The 20101-nt window shown below is 42.6% G+C and overlaps 1 protein-coding gene across 1 annotated transcript in view; it reads right to left on the bottom strand.

Annotated features, from left to right (window-relative positions):
* Window positions 1–3782: 3782 nt before the first annotated feature.
* KCNH4 (potassium voltage-gated channel subfamily H member 4) overlaps window positions 3783–20101 on the bottom strand; it is a 145921-nt gene continuing 129602 nt past the window's right edge. The window contains exons 13-16 of the mRNA XM_066585820.1: window positions 18540–18904; window positions 17006–17115; window positions 5828–5904; window positions 3783–4490 (exon numbers count right to left, since the gene is read on the bottom strand). Of these exons, the coding sequence (XP_066441917.1) occupies window positions 3873–4490; window positions 5828–5904; window positions 17006–17115; window positions 18540–18904 (1170 nt within the window). The 3' untranslated portion in view covers window positions 3783–3872. The remainder of the gene's footprint in view (window positions 4491–5827; window positions 5905–17005; window positions 17116–18539; window positions 18905–20101) is intronic.

Below are 20101 nucleotides of genomic sequence, written 5' to 3'. Positions count from 1 at the left end.
CTGGCTTGACTCTAAATTCCCAGTCATTATTACAAGGCTTGTATAAGGAGTCTAACATTGACTTGCAGGAATGCTGCCTTACAATAGGTGGTGCTGAAGAGGTATCGTTCCATCTCCCTTATTTGCATGTTACCCAGAGGAGCATGAATGGCCTTATAAGTCTCCTCACTCACTCACCTTCTAGGTGCACTCCCTAAAGAGAAAAGATAGCGTTCCTGACCCACCTCACAGGCCTCTCACTAGCCAAGCCAGAAACCTACTGCACACTGATGAGGGGCATACACACCGAAACAGCTGTCTGCGTATGGATTCTGGCTTGGTTTTCAATTCCTAGTCATTGTTACAAGGCTTGTATAAATATAACAAGTAATAATTACCTGAAAGCGCTGCAGAATAAGTTGGCGCTATACAAATACCAAGATTTATTTAAAGAATCTAACATTGACTTGCAGGAATGCTGCCGTCCAATAGGTGGCGCTGCAGAGGTATCATCTTCCTTATTGGTTGAATCATACTGACATCAGCTATTTTTTTTTTTTGCTCCAATAGATACTGCGTATTCATTAGAAAATCGTGTGGAAGGAAATGAAGGGTGGGACTCATGATCTTTTTGGTACAGAATACCAATGCTATTACCAGGACAAACCTAGAACTTCAGGATGTGCCAAGAGGTAAGAGTCACAATGCTTTAACTCATGCAATTCATTAAGTGGGCATAGCATATGATTTGTTCTATAGTAAAACATGCAAGGCAGCACATTATACCAGCTTCTTTATACCAAGTCCTTTTTACATTGGCCAGTGCTTGGCCCAATGAACGTTCACTCTCAGTCATTGTCCCATGTATACATCCCAGTGATCAGCCAACAAATTAGCTCATCTGACGGAGGACAGTATAGTTTACTTGGACATTAGAATCCCTGTTTGTCTGCAGCACATTACCCCATATAAACAAGGGATTCACTGTCAATAATGACATTTTATGTCAATCACAGACAGGCTTGATGACTGTGGAAACATGATTGCTGGCCGACATCTGAATATTGTCAACTGGCATAAACTCTGCCCATATAAGAGGACCCTTAGCAGAATTTACAGCAGTGCAGAAAAATCTGCACTAAAACCTACTTGTCTATTGTGCGGATTTTGATGCAGTTTTTGGAAAATGCCTTGGTTCTGCTGGCAATTCCGCATCAAAGCCCACATATCGTAATGCACATTTTGATACGGATTTCCATGGCAGCAAATTCCGGTTCTTGTGAAAGATCCTTCAGATTCTTCTTACAAGATATTTGAACTGGTTGTTTATATGTCTGAGGGCACATCCACACAAACAATATTCTCCATACGCAAAAAACTCGCACACATATGAAATCCATTCTTTTGAATGGATTCATTCACATGAGCGGCTTTTGCAGCAGGTTCTACCTTTGGGCGTTCTCTCGAAATGCCTCGCCCATTGTTTTCAATGGAACCTTGAAAGGCATTGCATCGCACTCACATGTTGTGCGGTAGGCATGCAAGTGCCATGCAATGTTTTCCATTAATGGAAAAAACACTTGCGATCCTTTCATGTGCTTGAAATACGTACGTATGTACGTACGTACGTGAGGATCAGAATTTCACAGAAGCGATGTGATTTTTAATCAAAAATGCATGCAAGACGACGCTGAAAGACGACGATGAGCCTTATCAGGGATTCACAGCGGGATACAGCTGATACTATTGTTTCAGTTGTATCCCGCTCCCTGATGACAGACTGGGTAGGAAGAACAGAGCGGTCCAGCTCTGTTCTCCATACCCGGCATGGAGCGCTCAGCTGTATAACAGCCGGGCACTCCGTGCAGAAAACAGCTGGGTGTAGAAGAAAAGCAGGGACACCCCGCTTGTCTTCTGCATCCTCCGCTCCGAGCACTCGGCTGTATAACAGGGGGCGCTCCATGCAGAAAACAGCTGGATGCTGAAGGCTAACTGGGACACCCCACTTTCGTCTGCATCCTCCGCTCCAAGTGCTTGGCTGTATAACAGCCGGGGGCTTGGAGCGGGGAACAGCTGGATGCAGAAGACAAGCGGGAATAGCCGGTTTGTCTTCTGCATCCTCCGCTGGTAGCGCACGGTGATCACTCATCTTGAGCAATCATCTTGCGCTGTAAATGACACAACGATTATCGCTCAAAAGTCTCTTGAGCGACATCTTTTGAGTGATAATCGTTGTGTCTAAATGGACCTTTAGTTCCATTTACATGGCACAGTCATCATAACTGTATGCAACCGACCGATTGTTAAGTGCAATCATTCATTCACATCCAGTTTCATTATTGCCATCGGTTAATACTGGGGTGTTTTGCCAACAAACAGCGATTTTAATGTCTTTATAAGAGATGTATTTAGCCAAGTAGTGAGCGACCATCCTGCTGCTCATTTGTCGACTGATCACTGAGATGTTTACAGGGCAATTCTTAGCAACAAACATTTATATGTATAGACGTTCATTCGGCCGGTCAGCAGACCTTGTAAAAGGGCCTTAACACCAACATTTTTTAGAATTAGCAATTCTGTATTATGTCATCGTGTGAAAACTCGACATCCAAAAGTAAGTTATTCGTGACCGAGTTGAAGAGTTGTATGTAAGCAAACTTGGCCGGAATACAATTATTTTCCGATAATCATGTTAAATCCTCCCCTGGCCTGGATAAATTAACAGAAGTAGTTTATCTCTAATACATTTGAAGGTGAACGAATGGGAAATGAAATATGTTGACCCTTCCATGAACTAAGGTCAGGGAGTTAAGTTAGTTTTTCATCCCAGTAATCTACAATTGCAATTGGGCACGATAGGCAAATACAAGAATGGGTTAGAGGATCAGTCCTTGTAATTTATTTGACTGGAGTCGAAGAGGGATAAACCCAATAACATAGATAAATCTGGATAGTAAAAATCCACTTAAGAATCTTGTTCACCCAATGATGCAAATGTTAGTTTATATAAACTTGGATTGAGTTGGCCATTGCTAGGCGGAAATGTGAACCAATTGTTGTTGTTAAAGGGGCTATACCAAGATTTAAAGAGGTTATCCCAAACTCAGAAGTTATCCCTATCCACAGGATAGGGAATAACTTTTTGTTTAGTGGGGGTCTGATGATGAGAACTGGGAGTCCCTTGTTCTACCTGTGTGTATGGACCAGCAGCTCAGCCACAGCACCATCACTTCTTCCCTTTAGGACTACCAGAGATTGGCAGGCCTTGTATTCAGCTTCTCTTCAGCAGTCCCATGAAGATAAATGGACTGTTGGCAAGCATGCTCGGACACCGATTTATTCACACAGGGTGACACGGGACCCCCGCTCTTGTGATCAGTGGGGTCTAACCAATAGGACTCCCAGATGGATTTCTCCTATTTTGTGCATAGGGGATATCTTTAAATCTATGGAAAATCACTATATATATGGTACATGTTGGTTTTAATGTTGCTTAATAATATATTTTGGGAACTTCACCTATCTCTCAATTCATAACCCGGAAGAACATTCATAAGGAGTATCTCTATCTGGAGTAGGGGTTTTGAAGACCATATACGGGGACTGTATTGAAAGATTGCATTGAATTTGTTGACCCATTGACCTTTCTTCCATATCTCAAAGGCCCCTTTGCTTGCACAAAAATGTTTTTGTGCATGTAAACCATCTACCAAGCAAAATACATAGTCCTGGCAAGCAATGTGGCATGCGCCTAAATACAATAATATAGTGTTTGGCTTCTTGTGCTTACTTAAAATATCTTAATAAACATGTTCCTTAACCTCATAGCAAATAATAAGCAGCATGTTTCGATTCTGGAGGGCCCCTATGTAGTTCGTATTTTGTTTTTGTATTCAAGTCTGTGGGTCCTTATTGGAAGTTGACTGAGGTGGGAAGTTCTGGGCCGTACAAGTGGTAAAAGATTGAACAGAACTCATGGAGGTCATAGTATGAGCTGTTCGGCCCATCATTGGAGGTCCAGAGACTGGTGAACCATAACCAGTGGGGCTTGAAGTAGCTTCTTCAGTCTGCTGTAATAACCTCACTCTTTCCATCTCTATATGTGAGAGTGGAGTCCCAGGAGAACACATAGTGTTAGAAGGAATATAACAGCAATCTCTCACTGGATGGAAAGATTCTGATTCTGTAGGTCTCGGACATGCCTCTGGAGAGACCCTTGTGAAATGCATTTGATTGTAAGGAACATCTGAAGCTAGCGATGCATGACCAATTGTCCTGGGCATTGGTGGTTCTTGTACAAGGTGCAGGGAGTGTTGTATTGGGTAACCGGGTCTAGGCTGCTGCTCATTACAACTCATGTGGCTTGCAGAAGGGGTTGAAACCACTTGGACTGTATATGGACAGGCTAAAGGAGGGTTGTACTGTTGGGCGGCCAACAGAGCTTGCAACAGGCGCATCATATGTTGTAATTCCTTGCTGAGCTGAGAGACTTCCTGATTGAGACTGTTTATCTGCAATAAACGAAAAAGAGTCGTGTATCAAAAAAAAAATCACTCTTTCTCTATACAGTTTCTTAAAAAGTGTCTATCAATGGGTTACTTAGGGGACTCGTAGATTAAAGTGACCCTTGTGTCCTAGTTCAAAATTTGTCTGGGACAGGGGGAGAAAGATTACTCTCGGTTCTTACTTAATGAAAATATGTTGCCGGTTACCAGGCCCCTCTCTGGTCTTCCAAGATGGCCACATTGGTTTTCAGATCACCTGATGCACACTGCACATTGGTAGTATCTTAGACTGCATTGCATCTTTTCTGTGGTCAATGCTGCTCATGTGTGAAGAAGCATGAAGTGCCTCAGACTACCAATGCACTGCAAGCACCAGGTAATGAGAGGAGAGGTGCTGCCATCTTGGAACAATGAAGTGGGGCTGGGAACTAGCAAGTCCAGGGAACAATCCTGTAAAAGAAAGCAAAAGGTAATACTGCTCTCCTTCTCTGGTCCTGGGAAAAATTTTACCTCCAGAAGTTAAGGGTCCATTTAACCTATGCACCTGAAACTGGTATGGAAAGTGGAAACTAGGACCTATACAGAACCCAAAGACGAGTTTGCCTATTGCCAGTCATTGATGCGGTTGGTATGGGGATCTTTCTGGAGTTGTAAGATCATAGCTGTCAGGCAGGCGGAAGTGAACCCACCTTGCCACACACCGGTTTGGCTTTGGTCGCCAACTCTGGAGACAGCACCTGGGGAACCTTGGTTTTCAGCCTTGACCCCTCCAAGCAGAATACAGTTTTTGCTGCAATATCCCCAAGCCATTACTTGCACAGATAGTTTCGGTGGTGTGGCTGCTGATGCAAGGTCCAGACAAATGGTCGGGGCAAGCAGCGAGCAATAGCTAGTCCAATAATCATAGCCGGAGTCAGGGAGCTCAGCAGTCAGAGTAGTCAAGGGTTAGGCAAGAGTCAAAACTGGAATGCAAACAGGAGCTTTGTTGCAATGGCTATAAGAGACCAATTGCTCATGCATCCTCCATAGGAGGAGGGTGCCTTATATAGCAGGAAGTTGAAGGTGCTTGGTGGGGATCAGAGAGGGACTTACACACTGGCCCTTTAAGAGGAAGGACAGGAATGAATGTGCGTCCTGAGGGCCGAGTGCAAAGAGGAAGCAGGGGCAGAGTGAAATGGGACAAAGTGTGCAGGCTGCAGAGGATGGAGGTGCCCGACTGCAGCCATGACACTAGCTGTCAGACCACTGGTTGAGGTTTTACTGTCTCCTATTAAGGGTGATAAAAATTGATACTTTATTAGTAGCTGTTAATTGCAGTTAATCAATTACTTTATCTTTCTTACCTCTTGATTTAATCTGCATATATTCTGTTTAATTTCTTCTGCCTCGGCTGCTAAGATTGGGTTCACCAAGCTTATTCCTGAGACAGAGGGGCAAGAGAAAAAAAGGGATATAGTTATAAAACAGCTTACCAATTTTGAGTACAAAATTACAATATATATATACCATGTAAAACATCCCCAGACCATAACAGAACCTCCACCGTACGTAATTGCTGGCACAACACACTCAAGCTCAAGGCGTTCCCCAGGTGTACTCCACACCCAGGTACATCCATCTGATGTGAAGATGGAGTAGCACAATTCGTCACTCCATAGAACATTCTTCCATTGCTAAAATGTCCAATGAGGATACTCTTTGCACCATTGTAGACTGGCTGATGCATTGTAGATGGACCGATGCATTGCACTTTATGATAGAGGCTTGTGTACAACGGCATAACCCATATATCCAATAGCATGCAGTTCCTGTAACAAACTATGGCTGACACCTCCAAGGGTCTGCATCTTATGTAGGGTGGTTTACGACATGTCACTGCCAATAAGACAAGATCCATTCTACTGATAGAGGTGTCCAAGTACTCTTGGTAGGATAGTGTACCATAATCTATACATAATTGTATCCATACTACCACTACTACTTTCTACCAAAGTCTAAATAATAAGGGCCTCAAGCAAGCAAAGGTGAAGCCTCCTTTCTTCTTCTCTTCTCATCTTCCTCAGCTACGTAACTTTACCAGTTGAGTGTGTAATATAGTCAGTACGTTTCACATATACGGATGCCAATAAAAAGAATCAAGCCGTGGTTCTGAAATCAGATGAAACAAATCAGAGTTTGTTTTTATTCAATCAGTGAAAGTATTTCCCTTTACTAGACTGTCATCAAACTACTAATGACCACTTGTCCGTCAAATTTGTGTGTGTGTGATGTGTGAGTTACATGCAGAGCCTGACATTACCTGTGATGTCTGTTACCGGCTCTTCGCTCCGCCCCCTGATCACATGACTGTGACGTCATCACAGGTCTTTTATCCTCCTTTTGCACTGAATGAGGAATTATGGGCAGACTACATCCCCCATAAACCTCAGTTGCTATGGATACAGCAGTACTCAGTCTGCTAGTTTGTACCTGGTTATCAGACTGCTGCACACTGACTCCAAAAAATAATACCTCACAAATGTACACATACATAGCTCTCGGTGCATATTCACCACTATCTTCACATCTCCTGAACGTGATATCATGTCATCTCAAGTGCTAATGCCGCCAACACCAGTCCAGCCTTCATCTAATCGTCAACCATTGTCCAGTTTGTCCAACAAACCTTTGCTGTCATGCAAACATGTCACCACAGAGGGTTCAACGCCACCATGAAGCTAATGCAGCTTACATGACACAGCAACAAGCCACAATTTCACCTCAGCCACCAACTGGAATTCATAAAACACATGCAGCTCATATGCGAAAGCTACGAGCGAACATGTCTCCTCAGTGAGCTGCTGAAGTTCGTAAATCACGTGCAGCTCATATGCAAAAGTAACGTAGCAAAGTTGTGTGGGGCATTGCACCACCAGAAACAATGATACTATAATTTCCTAATAATTACTAGTTCATATAATACAAATAAGGGAGATGGAAAAATACCTATTCAGTGGCAGCATTCCTGCAAGTCAATGTTAGACTCTTTATACAAGCCTTGTAACAATGACTGGGAATTGAAAGCCAAGCCAGACTCCATACACCGACAGCTGTTTTGGGGTGTTTGCTCCTCATCAGTGTGCAGTAGGTTTCTGGCTTGGCTTGTAAGAGGCCTGTGATGTGGGTCAGGAACGCTATCTTTTCTCTTTAGGGAGTGCACCTAGAAGGTGAGTGAATAAGAAGATCTACAAGGCAATTCATGCTCCTCTATGTAATATGCAAATAGGGGAGATGGAATAATACCTCTGCAGCGCCATCTATTGGCAGGCAGCATTCTTGCAAGTCAATGCAGAAATGCTGCCTTCCAATAGGTGGCGCTGCAGAGGTACAGTTCCATCTCCCTTATTTGCATATTACCCAGAGGAGCATGAATGGCCTTTTAAGCCTCCTCACTCACTCTAGGTGCTCTCCCTAAGGAGAAAAGATAACGTTCCTGACTCATATAATACAAGAACATCCATTTACTTTATTTAATTAGCCGAAGCATGGTAGATTCCTAATAGTCTGTGTTTACAATCGTCATAGATAAATGTGAGAGATGGAAGATATAAGGAGATTATTAACACGTATCACTGACTTGCTGAGAATATGATAGTAGGCAAGAATAGCTTATACCTTGGAATTTATGGTTCACCTCTTTCACCCGCTTTATCATTTCTAATTTTCGTGTTCTTGATATTATTGCTGGGAAATTAAAGGGATGCTCCTCTATTCACTTTCAATGGACTGCCAGAGATTCAAAGGCACAAGTGCTTGGCAATTTCTATTAGCACCATTGAAATTAATGAAGTGGCAGCCACACACACATGGCCATCGCTTTATTCAATGTGATGTCACTGTGGGTGAGAGAGGCATCCATGCAGTGACAAGAAGAGGTGGAAATGGGACCCCCTTCTCAGGATCGATGGGGATTTCATTTGGTGACACCTCAATTGATCATAAAGTTATTCACAATCCTGTGGATAACTTTGGATTTTGAGATAACACCTTATGAGGGAGTTTCCAGGAAAGCAGACAGCACCATTCCAACTGCAGTGGCCAGGCTTGGTATTACAGGCAAAGTTCCTATTGAAATGAATGGGAATTTTGCCTGTAGTACCAAGCCGGACCACTGTAGTGGGGATGGAGCTGTCTGCTTCATGCAGAAATGAACTCAGTCCATGAGTACACCAGCTGGCCCAACAGCTAATCAACAGGGGTCCCGGGCAGCAGACCCCTGCCAATCTACTATTGATGACCTATCCTATGAATAGGCCATCAATAGTTTACAACTGGACAATCCCTTTAACTCTTCTCTCCATTCTTGTATCCATGCAAATATTCATGCCAATATCTGGGTTAACTAAAAGTGACTCTACAAAGGTATAAGCTACACCATCTCTCTAAGGATTTGAGTATCAAATAAGAATTAATCATCACCATAATATTCCAAAAGTGAAACTTTGGGACATATGCTGCTGTTCCCAGGGGCTGCCAACCTGCCAAAATTCTTTTCCATCAGATGGTAAGAATGTCAATGAAGTTGGCATGCATGGTTGAGGAACATCTGGGCATATACAGCTCTCGCTTCTACAAGAGGTAAAGGGAACCTGTCAGACCCATTATGTTGTCCTCCCTGAGGGCAGTATGAAGTAGTGACAGACCCTCTGTCACTTATGTGCTAATGTACTGTAGTTTGGGAGAACTTAGATAATAGGACCCGTTTACACGGGCCAAGAAATCGTTTAGATTCCCGTAATCCGTGAGAATCTGAACAATTTGTTTGGTCTAAATGCATGCACGACTGAGCGGAAAATGATAAATTAGCATGCAAAACAAGCAGAATGACAGATCGGCCGGTGTAAACAGGCAATTTTTTATCTGTAGATGACTGCTTGTTTACTTTGAATGGAGACGGACAGGCCAGAATGATCCCCGGCTCCACCATGCTAGGAACAATCATCACTGGGGCGACCTGCTGGGCATCTGCGCCCAACAGGCCATCCCATGTAAAATCACCGTTATCCCTTGCTGTGCAGTGCAATCATGATATGCAAACTACCCTTGCCCTACAGTTGCAGATTGTCAGCTTTCTCACTCTTACTGTGCATAGGGAGAAATCAGTCAATGAACAGAAAGGCATCTCGGAGAAATCTGTCAGAGGTCAGCATGATAGGTCTGACTGGTTCTCTTTAACAGGAATTGGTCATCAACTACAAGAACATAAACTAAGTTCTGGTTCTTCTAGTTTAGGTAATGTGGAGTCCGGGGAGCCTCTTTTCATACACGCCCGATTCACATTCCTGCAGCGTCCTCTGTCTCAGACAGCGTGCTCACTGCAGCTTAATTCTTCTTAGAAGGCTGTACGCACACTTCCATAGAGATAAACAGGAATGCATGCGCACAGCCTTCTGAAAAGAGTCAAGCTGGTATGCATGCGCTGACTATGCTGGGGGTTAATGCAGGAACAGGTGATCGGTTGAACGTAAGACACAGCTTCCCAGACTCTGCATCACCTAAACTATAAGAGCCATAACTTAGTTTATTGTGCTTATAGTGAATATATATTGCACTGATAGGCAATCTACCTGTATTCTGTTTGTGCAGAAAGCAGTAAGATAGCAGCATATCCACACCAGAACAGCTCAAGGAATAAGTACTGTACCAGAACCAAATTCATAACATTAATACAGCCCAAAACCAAACTCAGTACATAAATACAGCACCAGAACCAAGCACAATACATAAATACAATACCAGAACCAATATTATTTTGGGACTAAAATATTGAAAATATTGGTGACCTAGGTCATCAATACCAGATGGATGAGGACTGACTTCCAATACCCCATCGGATCAGCTATTTGAAGCAGCTGCAGTGCACGGGCCTCCTGTTGCCTCTGACATCACATGCATTGGTCACGTGCCCTTTCATGCAGTCTCCCATTTGAATGAGATTGAGGAGAAATACCAGGCACCGCCTCTACGAAATGTATGGTGCTGTGCCTGATGTACAGTGAAGAGGTAACAGTGCTCACATGAACGCCGTAGCTTCTTCAAATAGCGATCAGTGGTGTGCTGGGAGTTTGACCGCCGCTGATCTGATATTGGGGATCTATCCTGAAGATGGCATAATAATGGTCTTGGCTCATTTATATATTCCAAGAGTAAAGTGAAGTCTTTCCTTATCCTCTGTGTTGTAAGTATTGCATAGAGTACATTCTACTATCATTAAGCTGCCCTAGTTCATAAAGCTTATTTTGGTCTGCTTAAAAGGAAAATGAGGTCATTCTGTACCTTTTGTGTTTTCTAATTTTTGATCTCATTAGCAAATTATGCAATGTGCGCCGTTTCAGTATTATAGAACGTGTGCACTAAAACTCTCTTTTGAGACCCTGTGTGCTATAAATGTTATCTAGTACAGTTAGCAATGCCAATTCTTCACATCACCATAGAGAAGTTGTTTCCCTGGTTATATTCGAGCCTATGACCCCAGGGGGAGCGATGCTATCTGATAATCCACGGCGCCTGCATTATGAGAACTTGTAGCTTGAGCGTTATAGTATTCTATTTACCCTGAGTGGCCACTTTATCAGAGACCCCCATCTACTACCGTGTTGGACCTAATTTGATCAAAATCAAAAATGCCCTTGCCATAAGCAATAATTATGAATTGGATCCCTCTAAAATATAATTGCTTAACAAAAAGATTGTACATGGAAAAATATTTAAAAATCCAGTATATAGTGAAGACTTTTACATTTTTATATTGTGGTTTATTACCATCCACAGTGTCAATGTTATCCCATAGTCAGTTAGCTGTCAGTCTTTGACTATAGTTATGTTTGGCCCTCATAGCTCCTGCAGTGGGGAAAAAAAGCATTTAGTTGTACAAGTTCTCCCACTTACAAAGATGAGAGAGGCCTGTAATTGACATCATAGGTAGACCTCCACTATGAGAGACAACATGAGAAAACACATCCAGAAAATCACATTGTCTGATTTTTAACAAATTTATTTGCAAATTATGGTGGAAAAGAAGTCTTTGGTCACCTACAAACAAGCAAGATTTCTGGGTCTCACAGACCTGTAACTTCTTCTTTAAGAGGCTCCTCTGTCCTCCACTCATTACCTGTAATAATGACATCTGTTATCAGTATAAAAGACACCTGTCCACAACCTCAAGCAGTCACACTCCAAACTCCACTATGGTGAAGACCAAAGAGCTGTCGAAGGACACCAGAAACAAAATTGCAGCTCTGCACCAGACTGGGAAGACTGAATCTGCAATAGGCAAGCAGCTTGGTGTGAAGAAATCAACTGTGGGAGCAATAATTAGAAAATGGAAAAGATACAAGACCACTGATAATCTGCCTCGATCTGGGGCTCCACGCAAGATCTCACCCTGTGGGGTCAAAATGATCACAAGAACGGTGAGCCAAAATCCCAGAACCACACGGGGGAACCTAGTAAATGACCTGCAGAGAGCTGGGACCAACGTAACAAAGGCTACCATCCGTAACACACTACGCTGCCAGGGACTCAGATCCTGCAGTGCCAGACGTGTCCCCCTGCTTAAGCCAGTACATGTCCGGGGCCGACTGAAGTTTGCTAGAAAGCATTTGGATGATCCAGAGGAGTATTGGGAGAATGTCATATGGTCAGATGAAACCAAAGTAGAACTGTTTGGCAGAAACACAACTCGACGTGTTTGGAGGAGAAAGAATGCTGCGTTGCATCCAAAGAACACCATACCTACTGTGAAGCATGGGGGTGGCAACATTATGCTTTGGGGCTGTTTCTCTGCAAAGGGACCAGGACGACTGATCCGTATACATGAAAGAATGAATGGGGCCATGTATCGTGGGATTTTGAGTGCAAACCTCCTTCCATCAACAAGGGGACTGAAGATAAAACATGGCTGGGTCTTTTAGCATGACAATGATGCCAAACACACCGCCAGGGCAAAGAAGGAGTGGCTTCGTAAGAAGCATTTCAAGGTCCTGGAGTGGCCTATCCAGTCTCCAGATCTCAACCCTATAGAAAACCTTTGGAGGGAGGTGAAAGTCTGTGTTGCCCAGCGACAGCCCCAAAACATCACTGCTCTTGAGGAGATCTGCATGGAGGAATGGGCCAACATACCAGCAACAGTGTGTGCCAACCTTGTGAGGACTTACAGAAAACGTTTGACCTCTGTCATTGCCAATAAAGGATATATAACAAAGTATTGAGATAAACTTTTGTTATTGACCAAATACTGATTTCCACCATAATTTGCAAATAAATTCGTTAAAAATCAGACAATGTGATTTTCTGGCTGTGTTTTCTCATGTTGTCTCTCATAGTTGAGGTCTACCTATGATGTCAATTACAGGCCTCTCATCTTTTTAAGTGGGAGAACTTGTACAATTGGTATCTGACTAAATACTTTTTTCCCCCACTGTATATTCCCCTGAAGATGCCACTTCAGTGGTGAAACATGTCAGGGAAGCTCTGTTCTAACTTTTTAAATCAGTATTAGGGTTCTTTCCCATGAGTGTATATCGGCCCGCCATTTTCACGGTCCCTTTATGGGGAACGAGCGCCCCAATCAATTTTTGACTATTCATCATTCTCTCCAGTACTGCTGTATATACTGGGTTTTTAAATATTTTTCCATGTACAATCTTTTTGGTAAGCAATTTAATAAAAGTTATATTTTAAAGGGATCCAATTCATAGTTATTGCACATGGCAAAAGCATTTTTGATTTTGATTATAATAGGACTGGACTGGATTGGATTCTGAGCCTATCTCCTTTTTTCTGACTGTTTGGACCTAATTTGGTCTTTAGAACCTCAGTAATTTCCCATGGAATAGATTGCACTACGTGTTGAAATCAGTCAGCAGAAATATTTGCCCATGTGCACAGGATAGATTCTTGTGGTTGCCACAAATTATATGGAGGTACCGACGTGTTCTGAATAGCTGATAAGAAGCGTTCATCAGTTAATACCCGCTTGTGCCAAACTTTGACCTCCCTCCAGTATGTTCCCAGGGACGTCAGGCTTATGCTTCAGAGGATGTGGAGGTGAGAGTTCTTTCCTACACATTTGGTGGAATTGCCCAAGGCTTAGTAGATTCTGGATCCAGGTATATACTCTAATATTGTATATTACAAACCTCTCACTATAAAAATCGCCCTGGGAAGCTCTACTGGGTAAACAAATCCCTAACATCCCCAAATACACACATAAATGGATATCATATTGTTTCCTGGCTGTGCATATTGCAGTCGCTCGCTCCTGGAGGAAAACCTCAGTTAGCATTGATTTTGTGAAGACTAAATTATCTTGGATCATGGTCAATGAGAAGTTGGCAGCTATCCTTATGGATCGGGAAGGGTTTATGAAAAAACTTGGTCGTCTTTGTACCACTATTCGCAGACTGTGCATCTGTAGAACCCAACAGCCAGTGCTTTGACTCTTACAGGGCAATCTAGTTTACGATCTAGCATTTCATCTACTCTCCCAATCGATTTATGAGGAACCATGGTTTCCCGCCAGGTTAATAGAATAAGTTTATCTTAATTTTCCATCTAAGGTTCACCCACCTAATAAACCACATTACAGCCTTATCCCTCCATCCCTCCCGATATTTCCTTACGTGTTCTCTCGCCTACTTTGTCTTCCCCTACTGGATAGTCTTGTTAAGGTCCTCTAATGTTCATACCGTTTTACTTGATTAGGAGTTGCAGGTATTGAAGAAGTGGAAATTGGCTCTTTATTTTTATTTTTTTCAATTTTACTATGTTTACTAGAAATAGCATTTGTCAATGTACCTCCGGATCGACTTGTTCAGTCTTGTTGCCGCTGGATTTTACACATGCATGTAATGTTGTAAGTATTGATTGATATGTTTCGAACATCACAAAATCAATAAAAATTTTGTTAACCAAATTCTGACCTCCCATCAACCTGGTACAACAGAAATCTTGATTCATCTGACCAAGCAATGTTTTTCCACTTCTCATTGATCCAATCTTTGCGCTCTTTTGCCCACTGCAGTCTCGCCTACATGCCACCCCTACCACCCACAATGCATGATCTGCGAGTACGCATCCCAGAAGCCATTGCATCAGTCAATCATGATACTCTACAACATGTATGGCAGGAACTTGACTACAGGCTTATTGTGTGTCGAGTGACAAATGGGGTTACATTGATCACCTCTGATGTGGAAAACATTTTTTACATTGTGCAAGAAACTTTTGAGCTTCTGTTTCCATTGATATAAAATTTATGTATCTGAGTGTCATTAATAGAGACGAGCGAGCATGCTCGCTAAGGACAATTGCTCGATCGAGCATTGTCCTTAGCGAGTACCTCCCCGCTCGGAAGAAAAGGTTCGGCTGCCGGTGCGGGTGACAGGTGAGTTGTGGCAATGAGCAGAGGGGAGCGCGGGGGAGAGAGTGAGAGAGAGATCTCCCCTCCGTTCCTCCCCGCCCGCCACCGGCAGCCGAACCTTTTCTTCCGAGCGGGCAGGTACTCGCTAAGGGCAATGCTCAATCGAGTAATTGCCCTTAGCGAGTATGCTCGCTCATCTCTAGTCATTAAATATCAGTTATGAGGGCTTCAAATCTAGAAGATCATTTGCAATAACGCTATAGTAAGTTCTCACTTTTGAAAAGTCCTGGGGCGATGTTTAAAAAAAATAAATCTTGACTTAAAAGGAAATTCCAACCCCCCCAAAAAAAAACGTATCACCTATCCACAGGATTGCACATATCCTGTATATGGTTTCCTGCATATTTTAACATTGGTTAATACAACTAGAGTCATACAAGTGGCCTTGTAGCTATTGTAAGCCTTTTGACCCTAGACTTCTGCTTAACTTTTTATAGTATTGTAGAACATGGGCATACATCACAGCATGTGGTTGGGTAAAGCAATATGTGTCTCGGCTCAGCCTTGACAGTAGCTGAAGATTGCTATAAATATTAATAAGTACACCAGCATAATAGAAAGAAAGGTTGGCTTCAGGGTCTTCGTATGACAAATGGAGCATCTGTGTTTGTTCTTATCGCACATGGATGGGCAAGTAAGGACACACATTCTCAAGAGAGACAAAATAGAGAGCAGATGTGCAGACGTGACTGTAATATAGATAGATAGAACATAGATAGGGTGGATATATCTAGTCTACATGCTCTACCCATGTGTGGTATTCAGGAGTGAGACTCCAGCACCACCAAGAAAGTTTTTTTGTACTTTTATAATGTGCATTTATATCTTTAGAATGTTTGCAATATGTGGTTATACTGTACTTGTGAAGTGTTTATCATGTGTATTTGTGCCTTTATATGTATTTTGTGCACTGTATATCTTACTGTTGGTGGCTTAGATAGAACATAGTTCAGAAAGAAGTAAACAGCCCAGCTGAGCTTGATAAAGGCATCAGTTGATGCTGAAACGCGTTGCTTGTATTGTTCATGGATACGGTATTTTGGGGAATAAAAATCAGCTTGCTATGAACGTAGATTTCTAGAAGCTTATTCCCATTTTATGCATAGGGTTATTGGTGCAGCGCAGCTAATAAGTTTTTTCTGTTAGTATTCTATTTTGTTTTTTGCCCATCTGTTGCACGTTGGGGTACTTTTTTAAGCTGCTGCTCTCCAGAAGAGCTTGGATGGATGACTTAATATACATTTATAAGCGTTTCTGGATAAGACAGAAAACCCTCTGGTAAAGAAACCTTTGAAAGGCGAACTTGGATTCCCGGTGCAGGCGGAATACAAAAACTTTTTGTTGTTCCGCCTGACACCCGGTAAGTAGAATCCTCTACGATTGTTATTTTTCTTCCCCATGGCTATGGCGCTTTCCCTAATTTGCAGTTTTCTCACAACAGAAACTTCCTGCTTGACTCCCAATCTAGGAGCAGCAGACATGGAAGCCCACTGTTGAGTGGATGACAGGTCTGGTATCCTTCCGTTAGATCACTACACGTAGCATATCAGACAACACAGGATTGACTTAACTGATGGCATGGCTCCATAATAATAAAAGCTACAGACTCCAGGACTGTGAACACCTCACATGAGTGCAGTACAGAGGTTCTGGAGACTCCAGGGTTGTGAGGAAATCACAGTAGTGCACTTCAGAGTACCAATATAGTTTGAGAGGGATTACAGCAACTAGTATGGAAACTGCTAATTTGCAAAGAATATGCTTTCTTTTTCTTGATGTTGTACCACTAAGCTTTAAAGTGCAAGTAAATGTGAGTATTAACTGTTCCTCACAAGACTCTGAACTTTATTTGGGGTACACACTGCTCCACACCATCTACACCCAGGGAGCAGAGACCAGCCTCGGTGCAACTCATCATCATCACCCCATGTCCTTTTAAAATGTGTGATTGACCAGGTTAGGGCGTGACGTATTTTGACAAGTCTTCAAGCCTACCATTCCTTGGCCAATCAGCCCGATCCCCACCAGTCCCATTATCACAAATGTATTCATTTTTTACCTGCACCTGGAGACTGTCTGATAGGAGATCTTGACCTGGAGTGGTCCATGTTGAACTGAAAGGTCTGGTTCTCTGAGACATCTCCGCTGTCCTCAATCCCATCTACCACTCTAAAGAAAATGTTTTTAATGCATTTAAAGAAAGTAAATATGTGATAAAAGTAGTATAAAACTAATGATGTAAAATGTAATTATAGCCTTTGCATGGGCTATTAGGTCATGATTGGTAAGAGTCTGAACCTGGGAACCCTACGCAACACCAGAATGAAGGAGCCACCTCTTTATTGTTTATCCAAGCATAGCTGTAGATCTGTACATGCATCGGTAATTGGTTCTGCAGTTTAGCCGTATTCACATGAAACAGTCTGGGCTGCAGTACCAGAAACAACCTCACGAGTGGACACAACATAGAGGCTGGATAAAAATTGAGGCTATAGCCACATGTGTTGGAATTTGTGACAAAACAGATTTTGCAGCGGATTTGCCACAGAATTCATGTTTGCATGCATTGCTGTACTTAGATAAACATTGAACCGGCTGTTGCACTTCTACTCTGCTTATCGGTGGAGGTCCCAAGACTCTCTTGCCCACACATTGCTGTCTTATCCTAAAGAGGTTGTCCCACTTATGGCAGTTTTGCTGCAAAAAGCGGACATCTCAGTGTGTTACGCAGTGGCCTGGGTTGATACTGTAGGCTGAGACCCATTCACTTCAATAGGCCTGTAGTACCAACCCAAGCCACTGCGCAATTTACAGCGCTGTTTCCCACAGCAAAACCACCAGAAGTGAGACAATCCCTTTAAAGCAACATCATAAAATCTATTGTGTATTTTTTATGGTAAGTCTTAATACTATGTGTATTTCCAGTCATACGAAGAAAAGTCATAAATACTTCACAGAGGCAGAAACAGTCTAGAAGTACTAAAGCCCTTCACAGGATAGATGTTTAAAACCTAATTTTATTAATAATTTGTTAAAAAAAAGTATATAGGGCTGGACAAACACAAAACCCCCTCAATGCAAGATCACACCACGATGTGTATCTGTGAAGGCAGAGCAACAGATAGATCAATGTAACGGAGGGGAAGAGTCCAACTGGGGCCAATCAACTGCAATCATCCACCGATGTACACAATGATAGGTTATAGACCCCTCGGAGCCTCTCCCCACTGTATCTTAAAGTCACTGGTTTTAGTGAGGTTCCTAATATAGATGACCTCATCGAAATCCACAGTGATGGATTAGTTTATAAACCACTGATAAACAGGAAAATCAGCAGTTTAATATAGTTTGTAAACAGGGAAAGATGGTAGCCCTGATGACGAATAGTCCTAAATCGTTTTACTCAAAAGTATTTTAAAAGTTACCATCTTTATTGTGGCAAGGTAGACCACTACGTACATTTGTGAAAGTTCAATTCTCTGCTACCCACATATTTAGTAAATCCATACAATAGCCCTAGTTATGATAACCCATCTACATATGCTGTAATATAGACCTATAAAGTTATAAACACATGGATACACTGAACTCACCGAGGACTGAGATCTGGTGGGCCGTATGTGTTGAGAGACGGGATAAGAAGCTTGGCCGGCTTTTTTGAGCCAACATTGTCCATCTCGACCGTTTTCTCTGCCTTTCGACACTGGGGTGAAGGACTTCTGCCCCGATTGTTACGTGCTGGAGACCGACAGTTCCGTCGAAAGGCATGAAATTGCCTCAGATCATCCCCAAGGAGGCTACTTAGAGAACCACGCCGCACGGGGCTATTAAGGTTTGGCAGCATAAGCTTCCTGCGAGTCATTGTAGCAGGAGAGTGGTGGAAAAAGTCATCTGCTTCATCGTTGTCTTCAAGTATCGAGGATAGCTTTTTCTCCGATGTACCAGATTCTGGACGAGGCTGGAACAATAATTCAAATTACATTTCAAATAATCTACATTATGGAATTCTTCCAGCTTCAACAGGGCTGCCTGCATTAAAAGAATAAACTGAACGCTATTTACCCCACCTCGGCTGACAACATCCAGCGCTGCTGCCCCGCTCTGGTCCCAGTGTATGTTGTGACAGATGATGTCAAAGGAAATCAGGTGACCACTGCAGCCAATTCCCGATCTCTTGGCATCATGGCGCTCGGGTTGTGTATCCTACTGCCAGGAGAATGAGTGGTGATGCTACCGCCTCTCATTGGCTGCAGCGGTCACCTGATTTCCTGTTCTGTTGCAAACAAAGGGCGGGTCCACAGCCGGGCTGCAGCGCTGGATCCCAGCAGCTGTGGAGGGGTAAGTATTGTCCAGTTAATTTTTTTTTAATGCAAGCAGCCCTATTGAAGCGGAGCATTTTACTATTGGACCAAGTGAAGGATGACCAAGTGAGGGGAGTCTGGGAATGGTCTGTGAGTGACTGCATGACTGACTTTTACATAAAACATCTACATAAAATGAACGATGAACAATAAGCAAATGTATTGTTGTTCACCATTGGCCGTGTTTACACTGAACAATGTTATTCATTTTCACATGATTCAAGAATTATTTGAGCAATAACACTAGGGAACAAAAAAAACGTTTTCATGGTGCCTGGAATTTTAGACCTTATTCTGCGTATTTTTGTACTGCTGATTCTGAAAATCCCACCCATTTCGTCCTAGGAGCTCTAGTTTTTGCGATATTTCTGATGTCATTATCTATTTTTGTAATATTTATTTCCCACCAACATTTGCTTACTATTAGTATTAAATGAAATCTGTTTCGGCTACAAATGTAGAACATTTCCTCCAATGAGCATGGAGAAGGTAAAAGCAGGTAAATTCGATGGACCACAAATCTGGGAACTCATGAAAGACCAGCGTTTCCAAATTCAGTGGACACTTTGAGGCGCGGAGGGATCGTTGTTTTGTAGGGTTGTAAAGCATTTCCTTGGGAGCTATAAGGCGGTGAACTTGTGGAGAATATGCTGACTTCTGCAGACTTGGGTGTAACATGACCATCAGATTGCTGGACCTGCAGTCATTTTGGATGGATTTCCAGATTGTCTTGGTGATGTAAGTGATGAACAGGGTGAAGGATTTCACCAGGAAATAAGGACCGTGGAAGAACA

Source organism: Eleutherodactylus coqui, chromosome 13 (genome assembly GCF_035609145.1).
Source record: "Eleutherodactylus coqui strain aEleCoq1 chromosome 13, aEleCoq1.hap1, whole genome shotgun sequence".
Classification (NCBI taxonomy): domain Eukaryota; kingdom Metazoa; phylum Chordata; class Amphibia; order Anura; family Eleutherodactylidae; genus Eleutherodactylus; species Eleutherodactylus coqui.
The sequence above is the reverse complement of the archived record's forward strand: the minus strand, read 5'-3'. Positions and strand labels throughout refer to the sequence as shown.